The 11225-nt window shown below is 32.6% G+C and overlaps 2 protein-coding genes across 4 annotated transcripts; one reads left to right on the top strand and one right to left on the bottom strand.

Moving 5' to 3' along the window:
* The first annotated feature begins 28 nt into the window (after window positions 1-28).
* Window positions 29-7480, top strand: LOC135831667 (beta-galactosidase-like). Of its 2 annotated transcripts, none has more exons than XM_065344327.1 (12): window positions 29-543; window positions 3088-3296; window positions 3378-3528; window positions 4080-4143; window positions 5252-5346; window positions 5427-5607; window positions 5682-5903; window positions 5976-6097; window positions 6186-6455; window positions 6531-6665; window positions 6742-6951; window positions 7028-7480. In XM_065344327.1, exons 1-12 carry the CDS (start codon window positions 391-393, stop codon window positions 7250-7252), a joined length of 2037 nt encoding a protein of 678 aa, XP_065200399.1. In that variant the 5' UTR covers window positions 29-390; the 3' UTR covers window positions 7253-7480. The 2 variants fall into 2 exon arrangements, with proteins under 2 accessions (XP_065200399.1, XP_065200400.1); XM_065344328.1 differs by lacking the exon at window positions 29-543 and adding an exon at window positions 1919-2365.
* Srp54k (signal recognition particle 54k) lies at window positions 7463-10766 on the bottom strand. Of its 2 annotated transcripts, none has more exons than XM_065344331.1 (10): window positions 10436-10766; window positions 10191-10367; window positions 9887-10116; window positions 9488-9638; window positions 9269-9417; window positions 8932-9193; window positions 8746-8854; window positions 8402-8668; window positions 8221-8324; window positions 7463-8134 (listed from the first exon to the last, which is right to left on the bottom strand). In XM_065344331.1, the coding sequence occupies exons 1-9, from the start codon at window positions 10511-10513 to the stop codon at window positions 8230-8232; spliced, it is 1518 nt and encodes a 505-aa protein (XP_065200403.1). In that variant the 5' UTR covers window positions 10514-10766; the 3' UTR covers window positions 7463-8134; window positions 8221-8229. The 2 variants fall into 2 exon arrangements, with proteins under 2 accessions (XP_065200403.1, XP_065200402.1); XM_065344330.1 differs by having other exon boundaries at window positions 8217-8324; window positions 10436-10765.
* Window positions 10767-11225: the final 459 nt, after the last annotated feature.

Genomic DNA, 11225 nt, shown 5'->3' with positions numbered 1-11225 from the left:
TCAGTAGAGATGACGAAAATGAGGAAATTATTAATTTAAAATCGTTCGTCTCTTTCGTTTAATTAAACTATTTGGATAATTTTGGTAGAACAAATTTGAAGTAGTAACGTAATCGTAAAGTAGCAATAAAATCCTCGTGTCTAATGTTTTCAATCAGCGCTAATTCAAGGAATCTGCTGAGCATGGTGTAATTTTCGATTGCACACCTTATCTTATCACACCGTCTGAGCCGCGTTCATCAAAAATCAAAAATTTAAACAACCATGTGAGATCTAACACCTTAGTATGTCTTCTTCGAAAAATAATTTCGAAATGGAAATCCCTTTCTTTTTCCAGTGATTGTAAATGTTCCATCGTTAAATCGATCTGTTATTCTCAAGTCAAACAAAAATGGTTTTTGTTCCTCTTTTCTACCGGAAAACCTATCTGTATTACGGTTTAGCATTCTTATTGCTGTTCAATTTTTTTCTTCTGACGTTCGTCTATTTCTATTTCCTCGGGAGTTTTGCCAGCGATTATCAGAATAAAATAAAAGTGATTGAGGTAAAGTATCAAATGATCTTTATCATATTTTTAGTTGTAGTTGTAACATCAGCATATAAATAGATGTATTGTGTACTTGTGTAATGTGATTCTGTTTTGAGGTCTCGTATCATGAAGATAGGCTATTTATTTCAGTAATAATTCGATGAAAAATTGAGAGTATGAAACATCATTAATTTTATCAATTATTACTGAGCTCACTTCCTCAAATTCCTCTTGCGTTTGTTTTTCGTTGGGAAAATTAGGCTTAGGCTATTTGCATCTCAAAAACTCTTCAAGCAAGCTGTTGAAAAAAGGTTGAAAGCGGATTGCATTTGATTTTTCAGATATTACCTACTGGTGCTATAATTAATACCTAATTAAATTTCAAATTTCTGAACCAAGATTAGCTGTCGAGTGTTCCCTCCAGCAATTACATTTTCATGCATCGAAACTATTAAGTTATTACAGTTCAATGGGAGAATTTTTGATACATTTCGATGTGATGTAGGAGTCACAGGATTCTATTTTTTTCAATAATTATAGTGCAAATGTTATTACCTATATCTAAATTATCATGTACTCATCAGGCTACCTATTTCCGCTACCTGTGTATATACTCTGAAGGCTGTTTGAGATTTTGATTAAGGACATATTTCAAAAAAAAAAAAAAAATAATGCAGTTGAATGAACACGTAATCTAAATAACATTTTCCAATGTTGGTATAATTTCTGTCAAAATGATACATTCTGTTTTCAAAATGGTAAATTAAGTCTGTAGAAAGTAGGTATTCAGATTCCCCTTTTACCCATTTAAATATAAAATACGTAATATATTCTGGAAGGAGGAGGGAAGAGTGTTGAGGTAGAAAAAAATTGCATCCGATGTCAACAGCTCCGTGGAATCTTAGAAAATTCTCTTAAAATTCTCTTAAAATTTACGCATTGTAGAACTTGAAATGAGTTTTAAAATCATTATTTCTAGTCTAGGAAATATTCATAAATATTTAAATCACTCTAGGCGTTGGCAGTCAACTCCCTAAAAATAAACTGAATTGAAATGGAAATTTTCTGAAAAAAAAACCGAAACGAAAACAGTTGACGCAAAACTTTTGTGAAGCAGTAAAGTATTTGCTAATTAAGCGGGAAGGCTCATTTAGTAATTAATTCTCCTCGTGTAATTTTTAAAAAAATCATATTTTCTGACTTGAAAAGTTTGCTTTTTTAATTTTTTCATACCACTGATTTTGAGAAGATACCTAGTACCTCTACCTACACCTACACCTACCTACACAACGTGTACACGGTATTATTCGTTCACAAAGTCAGAAAATCGGTAAACAACGTCATTTACATGTACAATTAGGACAATGAGCGTCGTTACTTGATAAATTTTTTATCGGTGTCACATGCTCGTCGATTACAGTTGTCTGTTGCCCGTCCCCGAATTCGAAATGGTAATCCACATTGATTTTATTCCACATACTACGGAAGGAAATTCACTACCTATCGAATGTCTTCGACTACTGTGTACTGTTCGGTGTTCATTACAACTGACGCGACCACGTTACCTACCATTAATTATTGAAACTCCAAACATTTAAACGGCTGTTTTGGAAAGAGACTATTCTATAAATATCGCTAAAACATTCAGATAAACACTCATCGTGAACACGATTCCTATACAAAATACAAGCCAGTATTCTATCAAATTCTGCGACACTGTTCTATTTTGTCTTTCCAGCTTCGAGCTGATCGTTTATGGTATTTTTTTTTGAAACGAAAGATTTTAGAAATGTGTTACATATTTTTCATTCTTATCGTTCTGGTTGGTTTTTCGCAAGTGAGTATTTTTTATTTAAAAAAATTATAAGCACGATAAAGTACTAAAACGTAGGTTAAACTGAAGTAATTAATGGGTTTTTCACTTTGTAAGCTAAAAATTTACATTAACGTGTTCCTAATGGAAAATTATTTTGCTTGAGGTGCATTATCTATTTATTCGATGTAAATTCTTCATTTTCATGTATGTAAGTTGGTGAAAAATTCCATTCGAAAAATAGTGCAGAATGTCTAAAATAATATATTTGAGGAATGTTGACAACATTTTAAGATATTTTTCGATTTTTCACCTCTTTAATAATAGATCTCCGAATTGAAGAGGACGATTGTGATTTGGGTGTTGAAAATAACTTAAGTTGGCGAGTCCACTTGGAGTGGCAGAACGATTTTGGCACGAGTTGAGAGCAGGGAAAGTTACTTTACCTACCTATCTTCTCCAGAAATTTTTCATTTTACCTAATTTGGAATTTGAATATGTATTGAAATAATGATCTCGATGTTTTTGCAATTTGAGCAATTATTATTCGTTAAATCATAAGTATGATACAAGATAGTCATGTGAAATGGTATTTTGAATGCGCTACCAAGTTCTTGGAATAATTTCCTGATCAGTCATACTCGATGACTAAATTCATCGTAGATAATAGGCAGTATTTAACATCGTTTGTAATATCATGAATTAGCATCGATTCTAAATAATTTTCTAAATGTTTCATTTTTCAGGAAAAAATACTATCTCAAGATCCTGAAACTGTAATTTATCCCAGTGTAAACCGTTCATTTCAAATCGACTACGCCAATAACAGATTCTTAAAAGATGGAAAACCATTCCAATACGTATCCGGTTCCTTGCATTATTTCCGAGTTCCAAGAGTGTATTGGAGAGATCGGTTAAGAAAGTACAGAGCTGCAGGATTAAATGCTATTTCTACGTGAGTATTTGATCGTCTCCTCGAAGTTGCCTATTTTCGTATGAAATCTAAATTAGGCTAATATTGGAAAATTTTTTCCAGATACGTCGAATGGAGCTTACACGAGCCAACTCCTCGTAATTATCGGTTCGACGGTGAATACGATTTAGAGTATTTCTTGAAATTAGCCACAGAAGAAGATTTGCTGGTTATCTTACGTCCTGGTCCTTATATTTGTGCAGAAAGAGATTTTGTTAGTATGTTTTTGTTTACAGGGAAAAGTACAGTGACGTCGCTAGTGGTGGGCGAAATGCGATTGAAAATTGTTTTGACAATAAGAACTTGAAATTTTTCCTGCTTTAGATTATTCAGCCAAACCGCAGTATTTTATTATCAACTAAATTTAATTTACAATAATACTTTTAAAATTTTAATCTTCATCCGACATACTGAAAAAATGTGAGTAAATTCAAGGCTGATGTGATTTATTTTGTTTTCACTAAAAGATGGTGTTTTTTTAAATAGCTGTCTGCCGTAAAGCCAGCTAATGTAAGTAATGTATGATACAATTACATTAAGACTTCAAAAGTCGACCAAAATTCTGAAATTTCAGTCGTCAAATTTTGACATTTTAATGCTGTACTTATTTTAATATTTTAGACGTCCAATTTATTTTCCCCCTCTCATCCTGAAGGGCTGCTTCGCGACGTCACTGACGAAAGTACCTTTATATGTTATTTCAAATGCTTCTTTTTTTGAGAATTTTAATGTAGTACTCAAGTTTTTTAATTTTTTCCTGTGTAGGGTGGATTACCTCCTTGGTTGTTGAACTTATACCCTTTGATAGAGCTTCGAACTGATGACGAAAGTAAGATATTATATTTATATCATCTATGCTATGTTCTTTTTAATATGGTTAGATGGGTAGACTTATTCATTTTTTGCGGATTTTTAAAAACAGTAAGAAAGAGTCTACACTAAAAACAAACACTAAAAAAAAAATAATAATAACAAGAACCTCATTAAAATGATGAAAAAGTTGAATAGTGAAATTAATTTAAAACCCGGTTCATTATACAGGGGTCGGCATAAGTCAGTATTCCGATTTGCATGATTTTTTTTTCTGTAGTGTCATAGGTAGTGGGGAACGAAACTATTATTACCAAAGTGTTGGTGGGACTTCCACGAACACAGCGCACTACCTACAAGACCTTCTATCTACTCATTACAGTCATTACACACAACATGGTGTTGAAAAGAACGCATCAGTTTTCGAATATGAATACTGATTTATGCCGACCTCTGTGTACTGAGACAACAGTTCAAAAAAAGGTCATAAAAAGTGTGTAAAATTTCAAAATTCATCAAAAAGTCGAAAAAACTTGTGAAATGTAAAAAAAATTGACAAAATTTGCAAAAAAAAAAAAAAAATGGTGAAAACTTTTGTAAAATAGCGAAAATTGTATAAGCAGTGCCTAGTGCAGTGTAAAAATTAGATGGGTAGTTGAAAATTTTCAAAAATTCAACTCAACTTACAAGGAATTGCTGAAAATGGTTTTAAAAAATGAATAAAATGTGATCATTAGCTTATAAACAAAAAATCGAAAAATTTTTTAAAATATTGACTAAATTATCAGAAAATGATCAAACATTGCTGCATTTGTTACAAATTCAGATAAAATTTTTAAAAAAAGAAAACGAAAATAATACTGTTTTTTTGAAAATTTATTTTTATTATGTCAAAAAATTTGGTAAGTAAGTATTTCTTGATTATTTTTTTAAAAAAGAGGTACCCACGAAAGTTGTTGAAGTAAATGTAAAGTTTTAAAATAATAATTATGCATTAGGTATGATTTTTTTATTTTTTACTGTCCCCGTTGAAGAAAACTTTAGGTACATATTTTAATTTTTTGCGGGAGTACATATTTTATGTTTACACTTTAAATTTTATCTAAGTAACGTATTTGTGTTTACAGATTACAAAAATGAAGTGAAAATGTGGTTTGATCTGCTCCTAACAAAAATGGACAAATATTTATATGGCAACGGAGGTCCAATAATTATGGTCCAGGTAAAATATTGAATGAATAATGTCCTAAAATATTGACTCTTTAAAACGTTACCTATCTCAACAAAGTTTTAATTATTCAGGTTGAAAACGAATACGGAAGTTACAACGCTTGTAATTCAGATTACACAGTCTGGCTGAGAGATCTAATGTCGTCGCATATAAAAAACAAATCCGTTTTGTTCACCACCGATGGAGCGGCTGCTAGTTATTTAAGATGCGGGGCTATTCCTGGTGTATATGCAACTGTCGATTTCGGCACAAGTAATTTTAATTTTGACTCATTAGATACACTTACTTGTATTTTGCACATCGACTTTAATTTTATTTTCTTTCAGCCTCCAATGTGAATACATCTTTTACCAATATGAGAGATTACACACCTAAAGGACCGCTTGTAAATTCGGAATTTTATCCCGGCTGGCTTACCGTTTGGGAACAACCTTTACAAACTGTATCAACGCCCGCCATTTTACGCTCAATGGAAGAGATGTTGTGTCTGAACGCTTCTTTTAATTTTTATATGTTTTTTGGTGGCACAAATTTCGGTTTTACTAATGGTAAAGAAATTTTGGTCATTCATTAGGTATCATAAATCTTCATATTTTCATATTTTAATATTCCAATTGCAGGAGCGAATATTAATGGTAATCGGTACGATCCGCAGTTGACTTCTTACGATTACGATGCTCCATTAACAGAAGCTGGAGATACTACTGATAAATATTTTGCCATAAGAGATTTATTATCGAAGGTAGGTAAATACAAAATGCGAATTTAACGAAACGAAATATTATTTTAAAATATCTACTTATTGGAAAACAACGTATGTATTTTCGCAGTATTTCAAAATACCAAATATTCCGATACCTAAACCTACTCCGAAAGGAAATTATGGAACAGTTACAATGAAACCGGTTGTATCATTGTTCAACTATTCGCATATTCCAGATAAAGTACAACAATATTCTGATAGACCTTCGACTTTCGAACAAATGCAAGTATACTATGGATATATCCTTTATGAGACTACACTACCGAGTATAATTGATGATCCAGCACTTCTGTATGTGTACGATCTGAGGGATAGAGCTATCGTTTTTGTTGATCAAGTAGGTACATAGATTAAACGATCATTTTTTTTGTGACACTGATATTTTCACGATAAAAATCATTTCCCCCCCCAGAAACCTAGCGGTATACTTTCGCGTACAAGACTGATCAAAAGCATTTCATTAATGGCGAAACCGAACGCAAAACTACATTTATTGGTGGAGAATCAGGGTCGTGTGAATTACGGTCCTTATTTGAAAGATATCAAGGTAGGAATTTAAACGATTTACTGCTTGAAAATCATTGAATCGTAAATGAACTAATTCGATTTTGTACATTTTTTAGGGAATTATTTCTGATCCGTCGATCGATGGACAATTTCTAACTCCATGGACTATGATAGGATTACCATTTAGCAGCGTTTCGTGGGTTGAAAACCTAACCCCTTCTAGTAATTTTATTTCCCCTCCTGCGTACTATTACGGAGAGTTGGTATTACCCAGTGGAACGGTTGAACCGTTTCATACCTACGTTGATTTAACCGGCTGGGGAAAGGTAAATATAAACAAGCATGTGCTCTGAATTAGCCAGTAAAAGGCATACTCTAATGTACATGAAAATAATTTTTTAGGGTGTGATTTTCGTTAACGATTTTAATCTTGGAAGATACTGGCCTAAAGTAGGATCACAAGTGACATTATTTGTTCCCGCATGTTACTTGAAACCTGCACCAGAAATTAACAAAATAGTTGTTTTTGAAACTGAATGTGTACCCGAAAATTGCCAGATACGATTTACCGATATTCCTTATTTAAATAAGACCACGCCGTTGACCAAACCTGCTGGTGCCATGTGAAACTTTCACGTTTCGCTCGATTTTGGCATGAAACTGTGATGTTATTTTATTTTTATTCTTTAGTTGCAATTATTTTGTTGTGTTTTGTAATTACATACGTAATTTTTTTTTTACTCTTTTTACCTAGTCGTAATGATATTTTTGTGACGTAATTTAAAAGCTGTAATCATCAACGATGAACGTACTAAATAACAAATCAAAAATTCAAAATACAAACAAATTATTATATTTAGATTTTCAATAATTTTTCAAAGAATATCAACAAACAGCGGACAAAATTATACAAATTTACAAAACGAAGTAATACTATTATTAATATACATCATTTTTCTAACATACAATAACTACACTTGGCAAAAAAGATGCTCGATAGTAATAAAATTGCATCGAACGTTGCATACGTTAAGATGATAGAAAAATGTTCAACAATCGTTACAAACGGTTAAAAAATTCAGTATACAAAAACTATCATTTTTAAATACCTACGCAAAGAAAAGAAAAAAAAACACGTGAATTCAATATAAGAGACATTATATTGTACAAATAAAGACATTGGTTTGTGGGAAATTTCAAAGTAAGCTATGCAACAAAAATAAATATGAAACTGAGTTTTGTAAAAATAATTCGACGAAAAAAAACAATAAAATAAGCGTAATCTCGAAGAGCAAAGAAAACCCGTAAAGTTGATTTCAGACCAATTTTTGTTGAACCGAATCAGTTTGAATTTAACGATAAATAAATTAATTTATCCTCGCACCTAAAAATTTAGGAAAGAAAATACGTAATAAATAATAGAAATTTTTGCATAAAATCGATCATAGAAAAAAGTAGAACTTCATGGTGTATCGAGGGACCAGAGATGCTCTTGGTTAGCGAATAGAACTGTAAAAATTGATAAAATGAAACTATATTTGGTGCAAGGAATAAATAAAAGTTTATTTGTATTTTCAAATCAAACGCTCACCTACAATGCGGCATTATTTTCCTCCTAAACCACTCATTAAATTTCCAAGCCCACCAGTCGCTCCTTGCTGCAGTTGTCTCATCATATTTTGCAAACCAGACATTCCACCTGAAATGAGAAGAAAAAAACTCAGCATTTTTGCACTCAAATGACAAAAATGATGTATAATAATAGAACCAATTTACCCATCTGATGAAGTACTCGCGGATCCATCATTCTAGCCATTTGTTGATTCAATTTAGCCATCTGTGTTTGGTTAACATTTTTATTCATATCACCTCCTTTGAATAATCCTTTAATACCTCCCATCTTCTTAACAACTGCTGCGAATTTTGTATACTGAACGACCAAATCTTTAACTTCTTTTTCGGTAACACCTGCACCTTGAGCTACTCTCGTGTATCTGCCAGTTTGTTTAGAAAATATTTTAGCTCCGTCTCTGTGATCTAGTTCTATAAATCGATAAATTTCAACCATTAATACAGTACACGTGTACACTTTTATAGTCGCTGAACGAATTGTTGTGTACCTCCGTCGTTCATACTGTCCATAATGGTCATCAGTTTCTTCAGTCTAGCCATAGATTCTTGTTCGCTGCCTTTTGACATGAAATCTTGACTGAATCCGGGGATCATGTTCTGAAAATAATCAATCAATAGTATTTTTCCAATGGCCTAATACGAAACTTCAAATATCAAGTGAACTACGAGTATACCATAATTTGAGAGAAGGGTCCCATTTTCATGATGTTTTGGAATTGTTCGTACATATCTCTCAGAGTGAATTGTCCGTGTTTTATTTTCTCTATAAGTTCTTCGTTGTCGTCCAATTTAAGCTCGTTAACTTTATCAATTAGACCTTCTATATCTCCCATTCCTAACAATTTGGACACGAATGGTTTGGTTTTGAATGGTTCAAAATCGTCTATGTGTTCTCCGGTACCGATAAATATTATAGGACTATTTGTGGCTGCGACGCTGTAGTAAGATATGGATTAGTTGACAGTTTTCTTAATTTTTATGAACGCTGGGAGTAACTTTTTCGATACTTACGCACTCAAAGCACCACCACCTTTAGCGTGGCCATCTAATTTCGTTATGATTACAGATCCTACATCGACTTTTTCTTTGAAAGCTCGAGCTTGAGCTTCGCAAGCTTGACCAATGGTGGCATCCATAACGAATACGATATTATCGGGTTTCTAAACGCAAATTATTATATTAAGGCAGAACATGACAAAAAAAATGAAATAATCATAAAGTGATTCTTACAATTGCATTGGAAACTTGTAACATCTCTTCGAATAATGAGGCTTCTTGCTTATGTCTACCGCTGGTATCCACAATGATGATTTCGAAACCTTCTTTTTTAAACATTTCGACACCATCTTGGGCTATAACGACTGGATCTACTTCTGTATAACTGTACAGTGAGTACACATAAAATAAGTATCAATTTTTCGGTGTATTAAATAAACCCTCGTTTATAATGACCGTAACGTTTTAGGGAATTTCACCATGAAAAAGTTGACGTTCCATGTTGTTGCGGATACATTTATAATTAATTACGGAATTAATTCATTTTTTCTCATTTTACCGTAAAAAATCGAGGAAAAACTATTTAAAACGTCATAATACGGTCATTACAAACGAGAACATAGCTCTACGTACCTTCCGTAAAAAGGTATTCTGGCTTTTGTAGCATTTTGTTTCAATTGATCATAAGCACCAGCACGGAATGTATCAGCACAAACTAATGATGTTTTCCAGTTTTTCTTCTGGTAGTAATAAGCTAATTTAGTACAAGTAGTGGTTTTACCAGAACCTTGTAAACCAACAAACATTATCACAGACGATCTATTTTTGGCAGGTTGAAAAGCTTTGACGCCAGGATCTACCAACTGCAAGAAAACGACGATTATAATTCAATATTTTCGGCTGCAGCTGATGAATATAATATGTCGAGAATTCGTACTTTTATCAGTTCTTTGAACACGGCACTTTGGATCATGCGTCTTTTATTCAATCCGCCGGCCATTTCATCGAAATCGATGACAGATCGTACATTTTCACGCAATCGTTTCACAAGTACAACGTTTACATCAGCTTCCAATAAGGCTAAACATATTTCTTTCAGCATAGAATTCAAGACCTGTAAAATACAAAGTTTATAGTCGAGTGATGTTATTTATGAATTACAGTAAGAGAACATCTACTTACATCTTCGTTGATTATTGTAGCATTGCTCAGAGATTTTAATGCGGAAGTAATCTTCCGTCCTAAATCAGCTAAAACCATTTTAGAATTGGTTTATTAGAATATTGAAAAGACAAAACACAATCTTAGTTTTTCTGCAGTATGATGAAACCACTACATATGTTATTGATTCAACTAAACAACATGATTGAATAAAGGTAGCTTCAAGGCAGCTTTTTAAAGCATTTTGCTTCTCAACTTGCTTACAATTCACAAATTTTGCTAGAAAAATATCCTTATCACTGAATTTTCTTAATTACGTTGACTAGTCGAGTTTGTTGAATAGATTTTTGTGCTCAGTTTGTTGTTTAGACAAAAGACAAGTTTCACAAAAATTGTCACGTGTCATGTAGTCATCAAATCAAATCCGCGTATCTGCAATCCAATTTCTCAAATTTGAAGACCCATTTGCGGATGTGAATCGAAGTTTTGAAAAATTGAGGGATGTATGATGTTGTAGATGAATATAGATAACAAAATTACAACGCCATATCTAAAAAAAACAAAAAAAAAACAAAAATTGTAAACGTTTTTTCAAGTCGAATTGTCGAAAACTCAACATAACGCTGACGTGTCATTTTTCGACGAATCGTCGGCAACTACAAAGAGAAAATCTCTGTGTTGCTCCATGGTTGTTCCAGCTCCAGCTTCGCAGCATCCGCTTTCCGCATCTGTGTGTTCAAATTTCAAATTCAAACTAAATCAATATTCAAAAAAATCAATAAAATCTTGCATAATAGTCGTTGTTTCTGCT

Source organism: Planococcus citri, chromosome 1, assembly GCF_950023065.1.
Source record: "Planococcus citri chromosome 1, ihPlaCitr1.1, whole genome shotgun sequence".
In the NCBI taxonomy this organism is placed as follows: Eukaryota; Metazoa; Arthropoda; class Insecta; order Hemiptera; family Pseudococcidae; genus Planococcus; species Planococcus citri.
This window is presented reverse-complemented; position numbering and strand designations above follow the sequence as displayed.